The sequence below is a fragment of the Puntigrus tetrazona genome, chromosome 1 (assembly GCF_018831695.1).
Source record: "Puntigrus tetrazona isolate hp1 chromosome 1, ASM1883169v1, whole genome shotgun sequence".
Lineage (NCBI taxonomy): Eukaryota > Metazoa > Chordata > Actinopteri > Cypriniformes > Cyprinidae > Puntigrus > Puntigrus tetrazona.
In genome coordinates this window covers 31,634,128-31,661,977 of record NC_056699.1, presented here as the reverse complement: position 1 = coordinate 31,661,977, position 27,850 = coordinate 31,634,128, and the positions used below count along the sequence as shown (strand labels likewise).

Below are 27,850 nucleotides of genomic sequence, written 5' to 3'. Positions count from 1 at the left end.
CTGCTAGTGGAGCAGAAACATCTACGACAACAGAGACCTCCACAATCACAACAACTCCAGGAGAAAAATCCATCTCAAGTGCAGCCCAAACATCTGCAACAACAGAGACCTCCACAATCACAACAACTTCAGGAGCTGAAACACCAAACACAAGTGTAGCACAAACATCTACAACAACAGAGACCTCCACAATCACAACAACTGCTCCATCTACAACAACAGAGACCTCCACAATCACAACAACTGCTCCATCTATAACAACAGAGATCTCTACAATCACAACAACTGCTCCGTCTACAACAACAGAGACCTCCACAATCATAACAACAGCTCCATCTACAACAACAGAAACCTCCACAATCACAACTGCTCCATCTACAACAACAGAGACCTCCACAATCACAACTCCTGCACAAACATCTAAAACAACAGAGACCTCCTCAATCACAACATCTCCTGCTGAAACACCAACCACAAGTGTAGCACAAACATCTACAACAACAGAGACATCCACAATCACAATGACACCTGCTAAAATATCCACCACTAGTTCAGGAGAAATATCTACAACAACAGAAACCTCCACAATCACAACAAAACCTTACTCATTACCTGCAACAACTACTGCAAATATAATACCTGCGGTGACAATAAAGATGCAGTTCACGTCTTCAGACTCATTTGTAAATGAACTCAATGATCCTATGTCCCAAGTTTACAAAGACAGGGTGAAGCGAGTCAAGGAAATAGTAAGTTAAACCTTATCATCTATTTTCTATAATGACACATTCCATAGTTAATGAAAAGTAGCCATTATATCAGTAAAATGTTGTAACTGTCTGTAATTTGTTGCAGCTTGAAATCCTCTTCAAAAGCATCTTTCCTTCCTTTTTAAGAGCGAATGTCCTAAGATTCAGGTAAATAGCAAATACTGTCATATTATTTGCACTGTGCGTGTGTGTGTGGGCGTACATATTTGTGTGTCTGCGTGCGAGAGATAAATAGAGAAAAAGAAACCCCAATATCTAGTGGTCATATGGCCATATTAAAAATTCATTTTATGTCAGTATTTCTGAACATGTATTTCAGACCGGGATCAGTCATCACAGAGATAGAATTACTCTTCAATGAAACACAATCTGCACCATCATCTAAAATGATTCAAACCACATTACAAGATAACTCAACTGTCAGTGCACTCAACGTTATTGCTGACTCCATCATAGTCAATGACAGCTCTACAATCACAACAACTTCTCCTGAAACATCCACCACTAGTGAAGCACAAACATCTACAACAACAGAAACATCTACAATCACAACAACTCCTGCTAAAACATCTACAACAACAGAGACCTCCACAATCACAACTCCTGCTCCATCTACAACAACAGAGACCTCTACAATCACAGAAACTGCTCCATCTACAACAACAGAGACCTATACAATCACAACAACTGCTCCATCTACAACAACAGAGACCTCTACAATCACAGAAACTGCTCCATCTACAACAACAGAGACCTATACAATCACAACAACTGCTCCATCTACAACAACAGAGACCTCTACAATCACAACAACTGCTCCATCTACAACAACAGAGACCTCCACAATCACAACAACAGCTCCATCTACAACAACAGAGACCTCCACAATCACAACAACAGCTCCATCTACAAATGCAGAGACCTCTACAATCACAACAACTGCTCCGTCTACAACAACAGAGACCTCCACAATCATAACAACAGCTCCATCTACAACAACAGAAACCTCCACAATCACAACTGCTCCATCTACAACAACAACAGAAACCTCCACAATCACAACTCCTGCACAAACATCTAAAACAATAGAGACCTCCTCATTCACAACATCTCCTGCTGAAACACCAACCACAAGTGTAGCACAAACATCTACAACAACAGAGACATCCACAATCACAATGACACCTGCTAAAATATCCACCACTAGTTCAGGAGAAATATCTACAACAACAGAAACCTCCACAATCACAACAAAACCTTACTCATTACCTGCAACAACTACTGCAAATATAATACCTGCGGTGACAATAAAGATGCAGTTCACGTCTTCAGACTCATTTGTAAATGAACTCAATGATCCTATGTCCCAAGTTTACAAAGACAGGGTGAAGCGAGTCAAGGAAATAGTAAGTTAAACCTTATCATCTATTTTCTATAATGACACCTTCCATAGTTAATGAAAAGTAGCCATTATATCAGTAAAATGTTGTAACTGTCTGTAATTTGTTGCAGCTTGAAATCCTCTTCAAAAGCATCTTTCCTTCCTTTTTAAGAGCGAATGTCCTAAGATTCAGGTAAATAGCAAATACTGTCATAATATTTGCACTGTGCGTGTGTGTGTGGGCGTGCATATTTGTGTGTCTGCGTGCGAGAGATAAATAGAGAAAAAGAAACCCCAATATCTAGTGGTCATATGGCCATATTAAAAATTCAATTTATGTCAGTATTTCTGAACATGTATTTCAGACCGGGATCAGTCATCACAGAGATAGAATTACTCTTCAATGAAACACAATCTGCACCATCATCTAAAATGATTCAAACCACATTACAAGATAACTCAACTGTCAGTGCACTCAACGTTATTGCTGACTCCATCATAGTCAATGACAGCTCTACAATCACAACAACTTCTCCTGAAACATCCACCACTAGTGAAGCACAAACATCTACAACAACAGAAACATCTACAATCACAATAACTCCTGCTAAAACATCTACAACAACAGAGACCTCCACAATCACAACTCCTGCTCCATCTACAACAACAGAGACCTCCACAATCACAACAACTGCTCCATCTACAACATCAGAGACCTCCACAATCACAACAACTGCTCCATCTACAACAACAGAGACCTCCACAATCACAACAACTGCTCCATCTACAAATGCAGAGACCTCTACAATCACAACAACTGCTCCGTCTACAACAACAGAGACCTCTACAATCACAGAAACTGCTCCATCTACAACAACAGAGACTCTCACAATCACAACAACTGCTCCATCTACAACAACAGAAGACCTCTACAATCACAGAAACTGCTCCATCTACAACAACAGAGACCTATACAATCACAACAACTGTTCCATCTACAACAACAGAGACCTCCACAATCACAACAACAGCTCCATCTACAACAACAGAGACCTCCACAATCACAACAACTGCTCCATCTACAACAACAGAGACCTCCACAATCATAACAACAGCTCTGTCTACAACAACAGAGACCTTCACAATCATAACAACAGCTCCATCTACAACAACAGAAACCTCCACAATCACAACTGCTCCATCTACAACAACAGAGACCTCCACAATCACAACTCCTGCTAAAACATCTAAAACAACAGAGACCTCCTCAATCACAACATCTCCTGCTGAAACACCAACCACAAGTGTAGCACAAACATCTACCACAACAACAGAGACATCCACAATCACAATGACACCTGCTAAAATATCCACCACTAGACCTCAGGAGAAACATCTCCTGCTCCATCTACAACAACAGAGACCTCCACAATCACAACAACCTTACTCATTCCAATCTACAACAAATATAATACCTGCGGTGACAATCACAAGATGCAGTTCCATCTTCAGACTCATTTGTAAATCCACAATCTCAATGATCCTATCTCCCAACAACAAAGAGACAGGGTCACAAGTCAAGGAAATAGTAAGTTAAACCTTATCATCTATTTTCTATAATGACACATTCCATAGTTAAAAAAAGTAGCCATTATATCAGTAAAATGTTGTAACTGTCTGTAATTTGTTGCAGCAGAGAAATCCTCTTCAAAGCATCTTTGCTCCATCTACAACAAGCGAATGTCCTAAGATTCAGGTAAATAGCAAATACTGTCATAATATTTGCACAACAACAGAGTGTGTGTGGGCACATATTTGTGTGTCAACAGCAGAGAGATCTAAAACAAAAGAAACCCCAATATCTACAACAATATGGCCATACAACAAATTCAATTTATGTCAGTATTTCTAAACATGTATTTCAGATCGGGATCAGTCATCACAGAGAGAGAATTACTCTTCAATGAAACACAATCTGCACCATCATCTAAAATGATTCAAACCACATTACAAGATAACTCAACTGTCAGTGCACTCAACATTATTGCTGACTCCATCATAGTCAATGACAGCTCTACAATCACAACAACTTCTCCTGAAACATCCACCACTAGTGAAGCACAAACATCTAAAACAACAGAGACATCTACAATCACAACAACTCCTGCTGAAACATCCACCACAAGTGTCAGCAACAAACATCTACAACAACAGAGACCTCCACAATCACAACAACTGCACCATCTACAACATTAGAGACCCACAATCACAACAACTATCTACAACAACAGAAACCTCCACAATCACAACAACTGCTCCATCTACAACAACTGAGACCTTCACAACACAACAGCTCTACTGCAAATATAATACACCAGCTCCACAACAAAACAGAAACATCTACAACAACAGACTCCACAATCACAATTTGTAAATGATCTCAATGATCCTACCTCACAAGGTTATCACAAACAACATCTATCAACAACAACAGAGACCTCCACAATCACAACAATAACACAACAAAACCTAATCACAATCACAACAACAAGTCCAGCATAAAACAACATCTACAACACAGAGAGACCTCCACAATCACAACAACTGCTCCATCTACCACAACTGAGACCTCCACAATCACAGCATCTTTACTTCCTTCCAAGCACATGTCCTAAGAAACATCTACAACAACTGAGACCTCATATTATTTGCACTGTGCGTGTGTGCTGAAACACCAACCATTAGTGCAGTCAAACATCTACAACAACAGAGAAATCCACAATCACAAGAACTCCTACTAAAATATGTAGTGGTTGAATGGCCATCTACAACAACAATTCTCCATTTTTAAACAACTGCTCCATCTATCACATCAGTCATCACAGACACAGAACAAACTCTTCAATGAAACACAATCTACCATCATCTAATATGATTCAAACCATCTACAAGATAACTCAACTGTCAGTGCACTCACAATTAACTGCTCCATCACAGTCAACAGAAAAGCTCTACACATCACAACAACTAACTCCTGAAACATCCACCACTAGTACAGCACAAACATCTACAACAACTGAGACCTCTACAATCACAACAACTCCTACTGAAACATCCACCACAAGTGCAGCACAAACATCTACAACAACAGAGACCTCACAATCACAACAACTGCTCCATCTACCACAACTGAGACCTCCACAATCACAACATCTCCTGATAAAGCATCTACAACAACAGATACCTCCACTATCACAACTCCTGCACAAACTTCTACAACGGAGACCTCCACAATCACAACAACCTCTACTGAAACATCCACCACTAGTGCAGCACAAACATCTACAACAACTGAGACCTCCACAATCACAACAACTCCTACTGAAACATCCACCACAAGTGCAGCACAAACATCTACAACAACAGAGACCTCCACAATCACAACAGAGACCTCCATCTACAACAACTGAGACCTCCACAATCACAACAACTCCTACGGAAGCATCTACCACAAGTGCAGCACAAACATCTACAACAACAGAGACCTCCACAATCACAACAACTCCTAAAACATCTACAATAACAGAGTCCTCCACAATCACAACTCCTGCTAAAACATCTACAACAAAAGAGACCTCCATAATCACAACTCCTGCACAAACATCTACAACAACAGAGACCTCCACAATCACAACAACTCCTGCTGAAACATCCACCACAAGTGCAGCACAAACATCTACAACAACAGAAACCTCTGCAATCACAACAACTCCTGCTAAAACATCTACAACAACAGAAACCTCCATAATCACAACAACTCCTGCTAAAACATCTACAACAACAGAGACCTCCATAATCACAACAACTCCTGCTAAAACATCCACCACTAGTGCAGCACAAACATCTACAACAACAGAGACCTCCACAATCACAGCAACTACTCCTGAGACATCCATCACTAGTGCAGCACAAAAATCTACAACAACAGAAACCTCCACAATCACAACAAAACCTTACTCATTACCTGCAACAACTACTGCAAATATAATACCTGCAGTGACAATAAAGATGCAGATCACGTCTTCAGACTCATTTGTAAATGATCTCAATGATCCTACTTCCCAGGTTTACAAAGACAGGGTGAAGCGAGTTAAGGAAATAGTAAGTTAAAAACCTTATCATCTAATTTCTATAATGACACATTCCATAGTTAATAAAAAGTAGCCATTATATCAGTAAAATGTTGTAACTGTCTGTAATTTGTTGCAGCTTGAAATCCTCTTCAAAAGCATCTTTCGTTCCTTTTTAAGAGCTATTGTCCTAAGATTCAGGTAAATAGCAAATACTGTCATATTATCACTGTGTGTGTCCTGCACAAACATCTACAGACAAGAGAGATAAATAAGAAAAAGAAACCCCAATATGTAGTGGTTGAAACATGGCCATTAAAACTTCTGTAGCACAAACATCTATTTCAGACAGGATCAGTCATCACAGAGACAGAATTACTCTTCAATGAAACACAATCTGCACCATCATCTAATATGATTCAAACCACATTACAAGATAACTCAACTGTCAAAGATCCATTCATCACAACTCCTGACTCCATCTACAACAACAGACAGCTCTATAATCACAACAACTTCTGCTGAAACATCCACCACTAGTACAGCACAAACATCTACAACAACAGAGACCTCCACAATCACAACAACTACTCCTGAGACATCCATCACTAGTGCAGCACAAACATCTACAACAACAGAGACCTCCACAATCACAACAACTGCTCCATCTCATTACCTGCAACTCCACTAATGCACAACATAATACCTGCAGTGACAATCCACCAAGATGCAGCACAAACATCTTCAGACTCACAAACACAATCCTCTCAATGATCCTACTTCCCAGGTGCAGCACAAACATCTACAACAGCTGAGACCTCCACAATCACAAACAAGTTAAAAACCTTATCATCTAATCTTCAACACAATGACACATTCCATAGTTCCAATAAAAAGTAGCCATTATATCAGTAAAATGTTGTAACTGTCTGTAATTTGTTGCAGCTTGAAATCATCTTCAAAAGCATCTTTCGTTCCTTTTTAAGAGCTATTGTCCAAACAAGATTCAGGTAAATCACAAATACTGTCATATTATTTGCACTGTGCAGCACAATTTGTCTACAACAACAGAGACCTCCACAATCACATTTGTGTGTCTGCAGATGAGAGAGATAAATAGAGAAAAACTCCTACCCCACATACTGTAGTGGTTGTATGGCCACAGAGACCTCCACAATTAAAAATTCTGTATTTTTAAACATGTATTTCAGATCGGGATCAGTCATCACAGAGACAGAATTACTCTTCAATGAAACACAATCTGCACCATCATCTAATATGATTCAAACCGCATTACAAGATAACTCAACTGTCAACGCACTCAACATTATTGCTGACTCCATCATAGTCAATGACAGCTCTACAATCACAACAACTTCTCCTGAAACATCCACCACTAGTACAGCACAAACATCTACAACAACTGAGACCTCTACAATCACAACAACTCCTACTGAAACATCCACCACAAGTGCAGCACAAACATCTACAACAACAGAGACCTCCACAATCACAACAACTGCTCCATCTACCACAACTGAGACCTCCACAATCACAACAATTCCTACGGAAACATCCACCACAAGTGCAGCACAAACATCTACAACAACAGAGACCTCCACAAACACAACTCCTGCTAAAACACCAACCACTAGTGCAGCACAAACATCTACAACAACTGAGACCTCCACAATCACAACAACTCCTACTGAAACATCCACCACAAGTGCAGCACAAACATCTACAACAACAGAGACCTCCACAATCACAACAACTGCTCCATCTACCACAGCTGAAACCTCCACAATCACAACAACTCCTAAGGAAACATCCACCACAAGTGCAGCACAAACATCTACAACAACAGAGACCTCCACAAACACAACTCCTGCTAAAACACCAACCACTAGTGCAGCACAAACATCTACAACAACTGAGACCTCCACAATCACAACAACTCCTACTGAAACATCCACCACAAGTGCAGCACAAACATCTACAACAACAGAGACCTCCACAATCACAATAACTGCTCCATCTACCACAACTGAGACCTCCACAATCACAACAACTCCTACTGAAACATCCACTACAAGTGCAGCACAAACATCTACAACAACAGAGACCTCCACAATCACAACTCCTGCTAAAACACCAACCACTAGTGCAGCACAAACATCTACAACAACTGAGACCTCCAAAATCACAACAACTGCTCCATCTACCACAACTGAGACCTCCACAATCACAACAACTCCTACTGAAACATCCACCACAAGTGTAGCACAAACATCTACAACAACAGAGACCTCCACAAACACAACTCCTGCTAAAACACCAACCACTAGTGCAGCACAAACATCTACAACAACTGAGACCTCCACAATCATAACAACTCCTACTGAAACATCCACTACAAGTGCAGCACAAACATCTACAACAACAGAGACCTCCACAATGACAACTCCTACTAAAACACCAACCACTAGTGCAGCACAAACATCTACAACAACAGAGACCTCCAAAATCACAACAACTGCTCCATCTACCACAACTGAGACCTCCACAATCACAACAACTCCTACTGAAACATCCACCACAAGTGCAGCACAAACATCTACAACAACAGAGACCTCCACAATCACAACTGCTGCTAAAACACCAACCACTAGTGCAGCACAAACATCTACAACAACTGAGACCTCCACAATCACAACAACTCCTACTGAAACATCCACCACAAGTGCAGCACAAACATCTACAACAACAGAGACCTCCACAATCACAACAACTGCTCCATCTACCACAACTGAGACCTCCACAATCACAACAACTCCTACTGAAACATCCACTACAAGTGCAGCACAAACATCTACAACAACAGAGACCTCCACAATCACAACTCCTGCTAAAACACCAACCACTACTGCAGCACAAACATCTACAACAACTGAGACCTCCACAATTACAACAACTCCTACTGAAATATCCACCAGAAGTGCAGCACAAACATCTACAACAACAGAGACCTCCACAATCACAACTCCTGCTAAAACACTAACCACTAGTGCAGCACAAACATCTACAACAACTGAGACCTCTACAATCACAACAACTCCTACTGAAACATCCACCACAAGTGCAGCACAAACATCTACAACAACAGAACCCTCCACAATCACAACAACTGCTCCATCTACAACAACAGAAATTTCCACAATCACAACAACTAATACTGAAACACCAACCACTAGTGTAGCACAAACATCTACAACAACAGATACCTCCACAATCACGACTCCTAAAACATCCACCACAAGTACAGCACACACATCTATAACAACAGAGACCTCTACAATCACAACTACTCCATCTCCAACAACAGAGACTTCTACAATCACAACTCCTGCACAACCATCTACAACAACAGGGACCTCTACAATCACAACAACTGCTCCATCTACAACAACTGAGATATCCACAACAATCATAATCACAACAACTCCTGCAAAAACATCATCCACAAGTGCAGCAGAAACATTTACAGCAACAGAGACTTCCACAATTACACCAACTGCTCTTGCTCCATCTACAACAACCGAGATCTCCACAATCACAACGACTCCTGCTAAAACATCCACCACAAGTGCAGCAGAAACATCTGCAACAACAGAGACTTCTACAATCACAACTCCTGCACAACCATCTACAATAACAGGGACCTCTACAATCACAACAACTGCTCCATCTACAACAACAGAAACCTCCACAATCACAATGACTCCTGCTAAAACATCCACCACAAGTGCAGCAGAAACATCTACAACAACAGAGACTTCCACAATCACAACAATTCCTGCACAACCATCTACAACAACAGGGACCTCTACAATCACAACTCCTGAACAAAAATCTACAACAACGGGAATCTCCACAATCACAGCAACTGCCGCAGAAACATCTTCAACAGCTGAGAACTCCTCAATCACAACGACTCCTGATAAAACATCCACCACAAGTGTATTACAAACATCTACAACAACAGAGCCTTCCACAATCACAACTCCTGTTCAAACATCTACAACAACTCAGGCTTTAAATGAAGTGAAAATACAGCTGGTGCTCTACTCTAAAGATTCATTTACAGATGAACTCAAAAATTCACAATCTCCTGCTTTCAAAAGCAAGGCTCAGCTTTTTCAATATTTTGTGAGTTTAAGCGCACATTCTGTGTTCACCATATAATAATTTAATGAATACACAGAAATTACAATTAATCATAATACGTTAAGTTTCTTATAAGTTATAGTAATCAATTTAATTAATAAATCTATCTTAATATCTCTATTTACTTTTAAGCTTGCAGCTCTTTTCCAGAGGTTTTCTTCATTCCTAAGAGTCACTGTACTATACTTCAGGTAAAAGCTCTAAAGTACTATTGATCAGGCGTGATGATATGAAAAAAAAAATAATAATGCAATATGACATTATGTATTGTATTTCAGCGCGGGGTCGGTCATTACCACAGCAGATGTTGTTTTCAACGCTACACAGGAAGTCCCTTCAGAAAGCAAAATCGCAGAAGTATTACTGAATGACACAAAAACTCTCAATGGCCTCAACATAACTTCTTTAACAATTAATGGTACAGGTATGTCTGACAAAAAATAAGTAAATAAATAAAAGCAAAGTGTCTAAACAAATGTTTCATTGTACAGGTATAACGACTCTTAAAATAAACATGGTTGTAGATCAACTTTGGACAGTGATAATGGAAACAAATAATTTTGTTTGTTTTTGCTTTTATAAGTGGTATCTTAAAAGAAAACCATTTTCTTATTAACAGATTACCTATCAGCCACAACACCTTTTGCTGCAACAACAGAGCCTTACACAATAACAACTACTCCTGAAACATCCACCACTAGTGCAGCACAAACATCTACAATAACAGAGACCTCCACAATCACAACAACTGCTCCTGAAACATCAACCACCAGTGCAGCAGAATCATCTAAAACAACAGAGATGACCACAATAACAACTGCTCCTAAATCTTCCACCACTGGTGCAGCTCAAACCTCTACAATATCTCCTGTTGAAACATCCACCACTAGTGCAGCTGAAACATCTACAACAAGTAAGACTTCCACAGTCACAACAACTGCTCTTGAAACATCCACCATTAGTGCAGCACAAACATCTACAACAACAGAGATCTCCACAATCAAAACGTCTCCTCCTGAAACATCCACCACTAGTGCAGCACAATCATCCACAACAACAGAGACCTCCATGATAACAACTGTTCCTAAAACCTCCACCACTGGTGCAGAACAAACATCTACAACAACAGAGACCTCCACAATTACAACAACTCCTACTGAAACATCCACCACTGGTGCAGCACAAACATCCACAACAACAGAGACCTCCACAATCACTACAACTCCTACTGAAACATTCACCACTAACGCAGCACAAACATCCACAAACACAGAGACCTCCACAATAACAACTGCTCCTAAAACCTCCACCACTGGTCCAGCACAAACATTTACAACAACAGAGACCTACACAATCACAACAACTCCCATTGAAACATCCTCCACTAGCGCAGCACAAACATCCACAACAACTGAGACCGCCACAATAACTACTGCTCCTAAAACCTCCACCACTGGTGCAGCACAAACATCTTCAACAACAGAGACCTCCAAAATCACAACAACTCCTGCTGAAACATCCACCACTAGCACAGCACAAACATCTACAACAACAGAGATCTCCACAATCAAAACGTCTGCTCCTGAAACATCCACCACTAGTGCAGCACAATCATCCACAACAACAGAGACCTCCATAATAACAACTGCTCCTAAAACCTCCACCACTGGTCCAGCACAAACATTTACAACAACAGAGACCTACACAATCACAACAACTCCCATTGAAACATCCTCCACTAGCGCAGCACAAACATCCACAACAACTGAGACCGCCACAATAACTACTGCTCCTAAAACCTCCACCACTGGTGCAGCACAAACATCTTCAACAACAGAGACCTCCAAAATCACAACAACTCCTGCTGAAACATCCACCACTAGCACAGCACAAACATCTACAACAACAGAGATCTCCACAATCAAAACGTCTGCTCCTGAAACATCCACCACTAGTGCAGCACAATCATCCACAACAACAGAGACCTCCATAATAACAACTGCTCCTAAAACCTCCACCACTGGTGCAGAACAAACATCTACAACAACAGAGACCTCCACAATCAAAACAACTCATACTGAAACATCCACCACTAACGCAGCACAAACATCTACAACAACAGAGACCTCCACAATAACAACAACTCCTACTGAAAAGTCCACCACTAGTGCAGCACAAACATTCACAACAATGGAGACCTCCACAATAACATCTGCTCCTAAAACATCCACCACTGGTGCAGCTCAAACATCTACAACAACAGAGACTTCTACAATCACAACAACTCCTACTAAAACATCCACCACTAGCACAGAACAAACATCTACAACAACAGAGCTCTCCACAATTACAACAACTCCTACTGAAAAATCCACCACTACTGCAGCACAAACATCTAGAACAACAGAGACCTCCACACTCAAAACTTCTGCTCCTGAAACATCCACCACTGGTGCAGCACAAACATCCACAACAACAGAGACCTCCACAATCACTACAACTCCTACTGAAACATCCACCACTGGTGCAGCACAAACATCTACAACAACAGAGACCTCCACAATAACAACTACTTCTAAACCCTCCACCACTGGTGCAGCACAAACATCTACATCAACAGAGACCTCCACAGTCAAAACTTCTGCTCCTGAAACATCCACCACTGGTGCAGCACAAACATCCACAACAACAGAGACCTCCACAATCATTACAACTCCTACTGAAACATCCACCACTAACGCAGCACAAACATCTACAACAACAGAGACCTCCACAATAACAACTACTTCTAAACCCTCCACCACTGGTGCAGCACAAACATCTACAACAACAGAGACCTCCACAGTCAAAACTTCTGCTCCTGAAACATCCACCACTAACGCAGCACAAACATCCACAACAACAGAGACCTCCACAATAACAACTGCTCCTAAAACCTCCACCACTGGTGCAGCACAAGCATTTACAACAACAGAGACCTCCACAATTACAACACCTACTGAAATATCCACCACTGGTGCAGTACAAACATCCACAACAACAGAGACCTCCACAGTCAAAACCTCTGCTCCTGAAACATCCACTACTGGTGCAGCACAAACATCTACAACAACAGAGATCGCCACAATTACAATAACTCCTACTGAAACATCCACCACTGGTGCAGCACAAACATCCACAACAACAGAGACCTCCACAATAAATACTGCTCCTATAATCTCCACCACTGGTACAGCACAAACATCTACAACAACAGAGACCTCCACAATCAAAACAACTCCTACTGAAACATCCAACACTAACGCAGCACAAACATCCACAACAACGGAGACCTCCACAATAACATCTGCTCCTATAACCTCCACCACTGGTACAGCACAAACATCTACAACAACAGAGACTTCCACAATCACAACAACTCATACTGAAACATCCACCACTGGTGCAGCACAAACATCTACAACAACAGAGACCTCCGCAATCAAAACAACTCCTACTGAAACATCCAACACTGGTGCAGCACAAACATCTACAACAACAGAGACCTCCACAATAACACAACTCCTACTGAAACATCCACCACTGGTGCAGCACAAACATCTACAACAACAGAGACCTCCACAATCACAACAACTCCTACTGAAACATCCACCACTAGCGCAGCACAAACATCCACAACAACAGAGACCTCCACAATAACATCTGCTCCTAAAACCTCCACCACTGGTGCAGCACAAACATCTACAACAACAGAGACCTCCACATTCACAACAACTCCTACTGAAACATCCACCACTAGAGCAGCACAAACATCTACAACAACAGAGACCTCCACATTCACAACAACTCCTACTGAAACATCCACCACTAGAGCAGCACAAACATCCACAACAAGTGAGACCTTCACAATAACAACTGCTCCAAAAACCTCCACCACTGGTGCAGCTCAAACATCTACAACAACAGATACCTCCACATTCACAACAACTCCTACTGAAACATCCACCACTAGAGCAGCACAAACATCCACAACAAGTGAGACCTCCACAATAACAACTGCTCCAAAAACCTCCACCACTGGTGCAGCTCAAACATCTACAACAACAGATACCTCAACAATCACAACAACTCCTACTAAAACATCCACCACTAGCACAGCACAAACATCTACGACAACAGAGATTTCTACAATCACAACAACTGCTCCTGAAACACCCACCACTAGTGCAGAACAAACATCTACAACAATGAAGGCTGTGTATGAAGTGACAGTACAGCTGGTGTTCCGGTCTACAGACACCTTTAACAATGAGCTCGATAATTCACAATCTACTGCTTACAGAAATAGGGCTGATCTTGTTAAGTTAACTGTGAGTTTAAACCCTTATACTGTATTTAACATATAATCATTCAGTATATGAAAAGCTATAACATTTTATTCATAAATACTTTTAATTTTACTGTAACTGTCTGTATTTTATTTCAGCTTGAAGTCCTTTTCAAGAGGTTTCAATCCTTCCTAAGGGTCATTGTACTAAAATTCAGGTAAATGCTCAAATTAAGTGCTTATTAATATTTGTATTAACATCGCCTCTGTGTATTTTTGAATATGTCAGATAAAAAAAAAAAAAACACATACATGTCAATAATTGACCTGAATAGTCAGATGGAAATATGAAAAAATTATTCCAATGTGACAGTATTTGTAAAACCTTTCTTCCAGCAAAGGTTCGGTCATTACTACATCTGGACTCGTTTTCAACTCTACTCAGGCAGTCCCATCATATGATGAAGTTGCAAACACACTATTGAATGACACAAAAACTCTACAAGACCTGAACATAACTTCTTTCACAATTAATAATACAGGTACTGTATGTCTGACAAAACCTAAAAGCAAAATGTTTGAACAAATCTTGAGTTGTACATGTGTGAGACACCGTATTGACTGATTAAATGGATTTACATCAATTTTGGACAGCAATGGTGGTTGATTACATGTATTATTTAGAACCTAACATACAAACCCTACACAGAATTGTTTTATTTTCTCCTTGTTTTTTTTTTTGAGAACCAGTGACTGACACAAATTTTCTTATGACAAAACAACAGATTACTCACCAGCCACAACAACTGCTCCTCAAACATCCACCACTACTGAAGAAATACTTACAACTGAGATTTCCACAGTCACAAAAACTCTTACTGGATCATTGACCACTACTGCAGCACAAACATCTACAACAACAGAGACCTACACAATAACAACTGCTCCTAAAACCTCCACCACTGGTGCAGCTCAAACATCTACAACAACAGAGACCTCCAAAATCACAACAACTCCTGCTGAAACGTCCACCACTAGTGCAGCACAAACATCTACAACAACAGAGACCTCCAAAATCACAACAACTCCTGCTGAAACATCCACCACTAGCGAAGCACAAACATCTACAACAACAGAGACCTCCACACTCAAAACTTCTGCTCCTGAAACATCCACCACTGGTGCAGCACAAACATCCACAACAACAGAGACCTCCACAATCACTACAACTCCTACTGAAACATCCACCACTGGTGCAGCACAAACATCTACAACAACAGAGACCTCCACAATAACAACTACTTCTAAACCCTCCACCACTGGTGCAGCACAAACATCTACATCAACAGAGACCTCCACAGTCAAAACTTCTGCTCCTGAAACATCCACCACTGGTGCAGCACAAACATCCAAAACAACAGAGACCTCCACAATCATTACAACTCCTACTGAAACATCCACCACTAACGCAGCACAAACATCTACAACAACAGAGACCTCCACAATAACAACTACTTCTAAACCCTCCACCACTGGTGCAGCACAAACATCTACAACAACAGAGACCTCCACAGTCAAAACTTCTGCTCCTGAAACATCCACCACTAACGCAGCACAAACATCCACAACAACAGAGACCTCCACAATGACAACTGCTCCTAAAACCTCCACCACTGGTGCAGCACAAGCATTTACAACAACAGAGACCTCCACAATCACAACACCTACTGAAATATCCACCACTGGTGCAGCACAAACAACCACAACAACAGAGACCTCCACAGTCAAAACTTCTGCTCCTGAAACATCCACCACTGGTGAAGCACAAACATCTACAACAACAGAGATCTCAACAATTACAATAACTCCTACTGAAACATCCACCACTGGTGCAGCACAAACATCCACAACAACAGAGACCTCCACAATCAAAACAACTCCTACTGAAACATCCAACACTAACGCAGCACAAACATCCACAACAACGGAGACCTCCACAATAACATCTGCTCCTATAACCTCCACCACTGGTACAGCACAAACATCTACAACAACAGAGACCTCCACAATCACAACAAATCCTACTAAAACATCCACCACTAGCGCAGCACAAACATCTACAACAACAGAGACCTCCACATTTACAACAACTCCTACTGAAAAATCCACCACTAGCGCAGCACAAACATCCATAACAACAGAGACCTCCACAATTACAACTACTCCGAAAATCTCCACTACTGGTGCAGCACAAACATCTACGACAACAGAGACCTCCACAATCACAACACCTACTGAAATATCCACCACTGGTGCAGCACAAACATCCACAACAACAGAGACCTCCACAGTCAAAACGTCTGCTCCTGAAACATCCACCACTGGTGTAGCACAAACATCTACAACAACAGAGATCTCCACAATTACAATAACTCCTACTGAAACATCCACCACTGGTGCAGCACAAACATCCACAACAACAGAGACCTCCACAATCAAAACAACTCCTACTGAAACATCCAACACTAACGCAGCACAAACATCCACAACAACGGAGACCTCCACAATAACATCTGCTCCTATAACCTCCACCACTGGTACAGCACAAACATCTACAACAACAGAGACCTCCACAATCACAACAAATCCTACTAAAACATCCACCACTAGCGCAGCACAAACATCTACAACAACAGAGAACATCACCAAATCCTACTAAAACATCCACCACTAGCGCAGCACAAACATCTACAACAACAGAGACCTCCACATTTACAACAACTCCTACTGAAAAATCCACCACTAGCGCAGCACAAACATCCATAACAACAGAGACCTCCACAATTACAACTACTCCGAAAATCTCCACTACTGGTGCAGCACAAACATCCACGACAACAGAGACCTCCACAATCACAACACCTACTGAAATATCCACCACTGGTGCAGCACAAACATCCACAACAACAGAGACCTCCACAGTCAAAACTTCTGCTCCTGAAACATCCACCACTGGTGCAGCACAGACATCTACAACAACAGAGATCTCCACAATTACAATAACTCCTACTGAAACATCCACCACTGGTGCAGCACAAACATCCACAACAACAGAGACCTCCACAATCAAAACAACTCCTACTGAAACATCCAACACTAACGCAGCACAAACATCCACAGCAACGGAAACCTCCACAATAACATCTGCTCCTATAACCTCCACCACTGGTACAGCACAAACATCTACAACAACAGAGACCTCCACAATCACAACAAATCCTACTAAAACATCCACCACTAGCGCAGCACAAACATCTACAACAACAGAGACCTCCACATTTACAACAACTCCTACTGAAAAATCCACCACTAGCGCAGCACAAACATCCATAACAACAGAGACCTCCACAATTACAACTACTCCAAAAATCTCCACTACTGGTGCAGCACAAACATCTACGACAACAGAGACCTCCACAATCACCACACCTACTGAAATATCCACCACTGGTGCAGCACAAACATCCACAACAACAGAGACCTCCACAGTCAAAACTTCTGCTCCTGAAACATCCACCACTGGTGTAGCACAAACATCTACAACAACAGAGATCTCCACAATTACAATAACTCCTACTGAAACATCCACCACTGGTGCAGCACAAACATCCACAACAACAGAGACCTCCACAATCAAAACAACTCCTACTGAAACATCCAACACTAACGCAGCACAAACATCCACAACAACGGAGACCTCCACAATAACATCTGCTCCTATAACCTCCACCACTGGTACAGCACAAACATCTACAACAACAGAGACCTCCACAATCACAACAAATCCTACTAAAACATCCACCACTAGCGCAGCACAAACATCTACAACAACAGAGACCTCCACAATCACAACAAATCCTACTAAAACATCCACCACTAGCGCAGCACAAACATCTACAACAACAGAGACCTCCACATTTACAACAACTCCTACTGAAAAATCCACCACTAGCGCAGCACAAACATCCATAACAACAGAGACCTCCACAATTACAACTACTCCGAAAATCTCCACTACTGGTGCAGCACAAACATCTACGACAACAGAGACCTCCACAATCACAACACCTACTGAAATATCCACCACTGGTGCAGCACAAACATCCACAACAACAGAGACCTCCACAGTCAAAACTTCTGCTCCTGAAACATCCACCACTGGTGCAGCACAGACATCTACAACAACAGAGATCTCCACAATTACAATAACTCCTACTGAAACATCCACCACTGGTGCAGCACAAACATCCACAACAACAGAGACCTCCACAATCAAAACAACTCCTACTGAAACATCCAACACTAACGCAGCACAAACATCCACAGCAACGGAAACCTCCACAATAACATCTGCTCCTATAACCTCCACCACTGGTACAGCACAAACATCTACAACAACAGAGACCTCCACAATCACAACAAATCCTACTAAAACATCCACCACTAGCGCAGCACAAACATCTACAACAACAGAGACCTCCACATTTACAACAACTCCTACTGAAAAATCCACCACTAGCGCAGCACAAACATCCATAACAACAGAGACCTCCACAATTACAACTACTCCAAAAATCTCCACTACTGGTGCAGCACAAACATCTACGACAACAGAGACCTCCACAATCACAACACCTACTGAAATATCCACCACTGGTGCAGCACAAACATCCACAACAACAGAGACCTCCACAGTCAAAACGTCTGCTCCTGAAACATCCACCACTGGTGTAGCACAAACATCTACAACAACAGAGATCTCCACAATTACAATAACTCCTACTGAAACATCCACCACTGGTGCAGCACAAACATCCACAACAACAGAGACCTCCACAATCAAAACAACTCCTACTGAAACATCCAAAACTAACGCAGCACAAACATCCACAACAACGGAGACCTCCACAATAACATCTGCTCCTATAACCTCCACCACTGGTACAGCACAAACATCTACAACAACAGAGACCTCCACAATCACAACAAATCCTACTAAAACATCCACCACTAGCGCAGCACAAACATCTACAACAACAGAGACCTCCACATTTACAACAACTCCTACTGAAAAATCCACCACTAGCGCAGCACAAACATCCATAACAACAGAGACCTCCACAATTACAACTACTCCAAAAATCTCCACTACTGGTGCAGCACAAACATCTACGACAACAGAGACCTCCACAATCACAACACCTACTGAAATATCCACCACTGGTGCAGCACAAACATCCACAACAACAGAGACCTCCACAGTCAAAACTTCTGCTCCTGAAACATCCACCACTGGTGTAGCACAAACATCTACAACAACAGAGATCTCCACAATTACAATAACTCCTACTGAAACATCCACCACTGGTACAGCACAAACATCCACAACAACAGAGACCTCCACAATCAAAACAACTCCTACTGAAACATCCAACACTAACGCAGCACAAACATCCACAACAACGGAGACCTCCACAATAACATCTGCTCCTATAACCTCCACCACTGGTACAGCACAAACATCTACAACAACAGAGACCTCCACAATCACAACAAATCCTACTAAAACATCCACCACTAGCGCAGCACAAACATCTACAACAACAGAGACCTCCACATTTACAACAACTCCTACTGAAAAATCCACCACTAGCGCAGCACAAACATCCATAACAACAGAGACCTCCACAATTACAACTACTCCGAAAATCTCCACTACTGGTGCAGCACAAACATCTACGACAACAGAGACCTCCACAATCACAACACCTACTGAAATATCCACCACTGGTGCAGCACAAATATCCACAACAAGTGAGACCTCTACAATAACAACTGCTCCTAAAACCTACACCACTGGTGCAGCACAAACATCAACGACAACAGAGACCTCCACAATCACAACAACTCCTACTGAAACATCCACCACTAGCGCAGCACAAACATCCACAACAACAGAGACCTCTACAATAACAACTGCTCCTAAAACCTACACCACTGGTGCAGCACAAACATCAACGACAACAGAGACCTCCACAATTACAACAACTCCTACTGAAACATCCACCACTAGCGCAGCACAAACATCCACAACAACAGAGACCTCCACAATAACAACTGCTCCTAAAACCTCCACCACTGGTGCAGCACAAACATCTACGACAACAGAGACCTCCAGAATCACAACGATTGCTCCTGAAACAGTCTCCACTAGTGCAGCACAAACAACTACAACAACAGAGACCTCCACGATCACAACAGCTGCTCCTGAAACATCCACCATTCGTGCAACACAAACATCTACAACAGCAGATACTTCTACAGTTACAACAACTGCTGCTCAAACATCCACCATTAGTGCAGCTAAACCATCTACAACAACAGAGACCACCACAGTCACAACTCCTGCTGAAACACCAATACCTAGTGTAACTCAAAAGTCTACAGCAAAAGAGACCTCCACAATCACAACAGTTATTCCTGAAACATCCACCACTCATGCAGCAGAAACATTTACAACAACACAGACCTCCACAATTACAACCCCTGCAGAAACCACTAGTCCACAAACCATTAGTGCAACTCAAACATCTACAAAAACAGAGACCTCCACAGTCACAACTCCTGCTAAAACACCCACCACTGGTGCAGCACAAACATCTACAACTACAGAAACTTCTACAGTTACAACAACTGCTCCTGAAGCATCCACCATTCGTGCAACACAAACATCTACAACAGAAGATACTTCTACAGTTACAACAACTGCTCCTCAAACATCCACCATTAGTGCAGCTAAAACATCTACAACAACAGTAACCACCACAGTCACAACTCCTGCTGAAACACTAATACCTAGTGTAACTCAAAGGTCTACAGCAAAAGAGACCTCCACAATCACAACAGTTATTCCTGAAACATCCACCACTCATGCAGCAGAAACATCTACAACAACACAGACCTCCACAATTACAACCCCTGCAGAAACCACTAGTCCACAAACCATTAGTGCAACTCAAACATCTACAACAATAGAGACCTCCACAATCACAACAACTCCTCCTAAAACACCCACCACTGGTGCAGCACAAACATCTACAACTACAGAAACTTCTACAGTTACAACAACTGCTACTGAAACATTAGCCACTAGCGCAGCACAAACATCTACAACAGCAGATACTTCTACAGTTACAACAACTGCTCCTCAAACATCCACCATTACTGCAGCTAAAACATCTACAACAGCCGAAACCACCACAGTCACAACTCCTGCTGAAACACCAATACCTAGTGTAACTCAAAAGTCTACAGCAAAAGACACCTCCACAATCACAACAGTTATTCCTGAAACATCCACCACTCATGCAGCAGAAACATCTACATTAAGAGAGACTTACACAGTCACAACTTCTGCTAAATCAGTCACCACTCATGTTGCAGAAACACCTACAACAACAGAGACTTCTACAGTTACAACAACTGAGATTTCCACAGTCACAACTCCTGCTGAAACACCGACCTCTAGTGCAGCACAAACATCTACAAGAAAAGAGACTTCTACAGTTATAACAACTGCTCCTCAAACATCGACCACTAGTGCATCTAAAACATCTACAATGACAGAGACCTCCAGAATCACAATGACTGCTCCTGAAACATCTACAGCAGTACCTATTGTGATTTCCACTTCAACCGCTACTAAAAGCACCACTTTCAGTACAGCAACATCCACAACACCAACTGCTACAACAACATATACATCAGCTCATCCTGGAACTACTACTGCAGGACATTCCACAACAGCACCACAAACATCTACAACGGTACCTATTGCGAGTCCCACTTCAACCAAAACTGAAAGCACCACTGTCAGTACAGCCACATCCACAAAACCAACAGCTACAACAACATATTCTTCAACAGTGATATCAGCTCCTGTTGGTACTACAGCTGCAGGACGTTCCACAGCAGCACCACAAACATCTACAGCAGTACCTATTGCGAGTCCCACTTCAACCAAAACTGAAAGCACCACTGTCAGTACAGCCACATCCACAAAACCAACAGCTACAACAACACGTCCTTCAACAGTGACATCAGCTCCTGCCAGTACTACTACTGCAGGACGTTCCACAACAGCACCACAAACATCTAAAGCGGTACCTATTGCGAGTCCCACTTCAAGCAAAACTGAAAGCACCACTGTCAGTACAGCCACATCCACAAAACCAACAGCTACAACAACACGTCCTTCAACAGTGACATCAGCTCCTGCTGGTACTACTACTGCAGGACATTCCACAACAGCATCACAAACATCTACAGCAGTACCTATTGCGAGTCCCACTTCAACCAAAACTGAAAGCACCACTGTCAGTACAGCTACATCCACAAAACCAACAGCTACAGCAACATATTCTTCAACAGTGATATCAGCTCCTGTTGGTACTACAACTGCAGGACGTTCCACAACAGCACCACAAACATCTACAGCTATACCTATTGCGAGTCCCACTTCAACCAAAACTGAAAGCACCACTGTCAGTACAGCCACATCCACAAAACCAACAGCTACAACAACACGTCCTTCAACAGTGACATCAGCTCTTGCCAGTACTACTACTGCAGGACGTTCGACAGCAGCATCACAAACATCTACAGCGGTACCTATTGCACGTCCCACTTCAACCAACACTGAAAGCACCACTGTCAGTACAGCTACATCCACAAAACCAACAGCTACAACAACACGTCCTTCAACAGTGACATCAGCTCCTGCTGTTACTACTACTGCAGGACGTTCCACAACAGCACCACAGACATCTACAGTGGTACCTATTGCAAGTCCCACTTCAACCAAAACTGAAAGCACCACTGTCAGTACAGCCACATCCACAAAACAAACAGCTACAACAACACGACCTTCAACAGTGACATCAGCTCCTGCCGGTACTACTACAACAGGACGTTCCACAACATCACCACAAACATCTACAGCGGTACCTATTGCACGTCCCACTTCAACCAAATTTGAAAGCACCCCTGTCAGTACAGCTACATCCACAAAACCAACAGCTACAACAACACGTCCTTCAACAGTGACATCAGCTCCTGCTGGTACTACTACTGCAGGACGTTCGACAGCAGCATCACAAACATCTACAGCAGTACCTTTTGCGAGTCCCGCTTCAACCAAATCTGAAAGCACCCCTGTCAGTACAGCTACATCCACAAAACCAACAGCTACAACAACACGTCCTTCAACAGTGACATCAGCTTCTGCTGGTACTAATACAACAGGACGTTCCACAACATCACCACAAACATCTACAGCGGTACCTATTGCACGTCCCACTTCAACCAAATTTGAAAGCACCCCTGTCAGTACAGCTACATCCACAAAACCAACAGCTACAACAACACGTCCTTCAACAGTGACATCAGCTCCTGCTGGTACTACTACTGCAGGACGTTCGACAGCAGCATCACAAACATCTACAGCAGTACCTTTTGCGAGTCCCGCTTCAACCAAATCTGAAAGCACCCCTGTCAGTACAGCTACATCCACAAAACCAACAGCTACAACAACACGTCCTTCAACAGTGACATCAGCTCCTGCTGGTACTACTACTGCAGGACGTTCGACAGCAGCATCACAAACATCTACAGCAGTACCTTTTGCGAGTCCCGCTTCAACCAAATCTGAAAGCACCCCTGTCAGTACAGCTACATCCACAAAACCAACAGCTACAACAACACGTCCTTCAACAGTGACATCAGCTCCTGCTGGTACTACTACTGCAGGACGTTCGACAGCAGCATCACAAACATCTACAGCAGTACCTTTTGCGAGTCCCGCTTCAACCAAATCTGAAAGCACCCCTGTCAGTACAGCTACATCCACAAAACCAACAGCTACAACAACACGTCCTTCAACAGTGACATCAGCTTCTGCTGGTACTAATACAACAGGACGTTCCACAACAGCACCACAAACATCAACCCCTAATAAAACCACTATCCCAACCACTAATGCAACAACAACAACAACAACAAGGCTCTTGGCATCTACAACTCAAGTCCCGGCGACTACAACTATAAAATCTGCACCCATGTATCTAACAACTCTGGTGTTCCGCTCTTTAGACAACTTTATAGTTGAACTTAGCGATCAAAACTCTCAGGCCTTCAAACAAAGGGCTCAGCTTGTCAAATCTCAGGTGAGTTAAAATTAATTTAAGATTCGCAGGTGACACATAGAACATATCTTGCCTTTACTAATGAAGTAGAAAAAAATTTATAAATCTGAAAAAAAAAGATCCTGATGTGAGTTCCTGTTATTGTACTTTTACCCTTGCAGCTTGAACCAGTCTACAGAGAAAAATATCCTTCCTTCATTGAAGTTCTTGTCTTGCTTTTCAGGTAAATAACAAATTTGTGTCCATTGTGTTTTAAAAAAAGCACCATGAAGTAAACTTACAATAAAGGTTATTTGTTCATGTTTTCCAGGCCAGGGTCAGTAATCACAGAAACATCGCTAGTTTTCAACTACACACAAACTGTTCCAACTGTTCAAGAGATTTCAGACACCCTTTTTACAGCAGTGTTAAAAGGAAATGTCAATCCACTGAACATAACTCCTTATTCAATTTCAGTCAATGGTTCGAGTAAGTTTGCTTGCATTTTAATAAACATCTCTCAAATGAATGTCTAATTTATCACTACCACTTTTGCTCAGCCAATCTTGCAGAATTTACAGCCTTCATATTATGCATTTTGTCTAACTTGTACGCATCTTTTTTCTTAGTTATAAACGTGACTACTTCAACAACAGCATCGACGACAACGACGACAATAACTGCAGTAACAACAAAAACAACAACAACAACAACAACAACAACAACAACAACAACAACAAAACCCTTGACATCTACAACTAAAGCACCTACAACTACAACTACACAATCTGTACCCGTGTATCTAACAACTCTCGTCTTCCGCTCTTTTGACATATTTATAATTGAACTTAGTGATCAAAGCTCTCAGGCCTTCAAGACAAGATCTGAGCTTGTCAGATCTCAGGTGAGTTAAAGAAAACTTACAAGATTCACAGATGACACGCAGAAAATACCTTGTACTTTAAGCCAGGCTCACACTACAGGATTTTTAAAATCCTAACCGATTTTTAAATCTGGTTTCAGCACACACATATGGAGAATCTTTCCCGATTATCTTCCTTCAAATCTTAAACACTGCAAGATTTAAACATCTTAGCGCACCACACACTACAAGATATTATAAAGATTATTGTGGCAGACTGATCTGACGTCGTCAATGATATTTAAGTGATGTTTGCATTAGCTAGCGTGCTAGCAGCTTTCTGAACGATAAGTTCAAAACAGGTGATTTCTCTCACATTAACGGATAATTCGTGCCGAACATCGGGACCGATCGGGCTGCTAAAAAAAAGTTTTGCTCTGTTTCTAAATTGGGCTAAAAATCCTGTAGTGTAAGACAGGCTTTAATGACACATTTAGTTTTTCCCCTTGTTAAGTAAAAAAGTCCTCAGTGTCATTTATCAAATACAGAAGATCATTCTGATTGTGATTGTGACTGCCAATTTATTGTATGTTACAGCTTGAACCAATCTACAAACTAAAATATCCTTCTTTCATCAGACTGATTGTCTTAAGTTTCCGGTAAATATGAAATTTATGTGCTTTTATTTACATATGTGTGTGTGTGTGTGTGTGAGAGAGTTATTAAGGAATTGTATTTGACATCCTTCTATCTTTTTTTTCCAGTGCTGGGTCAGTTATCACAGACACCCAACTAGTTTTTAACTCCTCACAAAATGTTCCAACCGTTCAAGAGATTTCAGACTCCCTCCTGTCCGCAGTGGTAACAGGAGGTGTCGATCCACTGAACATAATCCCTTCAACAGTTTCAGTCAATGGTTCAGGTATGTTTCATTGCATTTCAAAATCTTGTAGCATGTACAGCAGTTTCTGCAGTTTCTGACCATCTATAGCGCTAGTCACTAGTTAATTAAAGGGATATAAGAATAACACAAAATATATGGTACATTTAAAAAAAGAGATACATTATTGTTTTAATCCATTCATCTTTTTTTTTACAGTTATAGCTACGACTGTAGCTGCAACAACTGCAGTTACAACTACAGCTTCGAGTGGATTAAAGACTGAATTCAGCCTGCTCCAAGCAATATGGCTCATTATTGTAGCAAAGATATTGCAGCTTTTCCTATAGACCCCTTAGCAATGTATGCGAGTTGTGAGAAATGAAAGGCACGTGCAAGGCACAAATTATTATATTAGGTAATTACATTATTTTTGTATGTGTATGTGTTTTATTTGTTATTTAGTGTTGTAGCACACTCTCAAAATATGGCAATATTAATATATAAGCCTAAAATGGCATTGATTCTCAAAGCACAATTTGTAATTATTAAAAAATAATATATGTTTATTTATTTATCAGCAGGTTGTAGTTATCAGTTAAATCAGGAAAATTCCTATTTTCTCAGTATTTTAAATATAATGGTTTTGTTCACCTGTCTGCAGGTAAAGACTATTTATACTGTAATTCTCTTTTGTTTAGTATGTGCAAGATCTTATTTTATCTTAGTATAATCAAATAAACATATTTATTAAGTTCATATGGTCCAAAATTGTAAGACTGTTTGTAATATTTACATTTATTTAAAATGTACAAGGGTTTTATTTTAATAAATTAAATAAAGTCTTAATGCAACTTTAACTTGAATAATTCTTCCATTGCAAACTCTTTATAGCCTAATTATCAAAACTATCCATTTAAAAAACATTCATAAATTCCGGATGGCGTGATTAATGAGGCCTATTAGATAGTATGCATTAATGAGACCTGTTTTGTTCTTTCTATATCAACATGACATCCATGATTTCACTAA

At 41.4% G+C, this 27,850-nt stretch overlaps 1 protein-coding gene across 1 annotated transcript; it reads left to right on the top strand.

The window, feature by feature from the left end:
- The first annotated feature begins 374 nt into the window (after positions 1–374).
- LOC122327810 (mucin-19-like) lies at positions 375–27,577 on the top strand. Its single transcript, XM_043223784.1, is given in 19 exon segments — positions 375–749; positions 856–917; positions 1,090–2,176; positions 2,283–2,344; positions 7,493–10,490; positions 10,641–10,699; positions 10,787–10,932; positions 11,128–14,201; positions 14,204–14,878; positions 14,995–15,053; positions 15,232–15,377; positions 15,621–17,517; positions 17,582–25,118; positions 25,259–25,320; positions 25,408–25,565; positions 25,706–25,980; positions 26,536–26,597; positions 26,703–26,860; positions 27,038–27,577. Coding segments are annotated over 19 exon segments (18,741 nt in total). The 5' UTR covers positions 375–656; the 3' UTR covers positions 27,169–27,577.
- Positions 27,578–27,850: the final 273 nt, after the last annotated feature.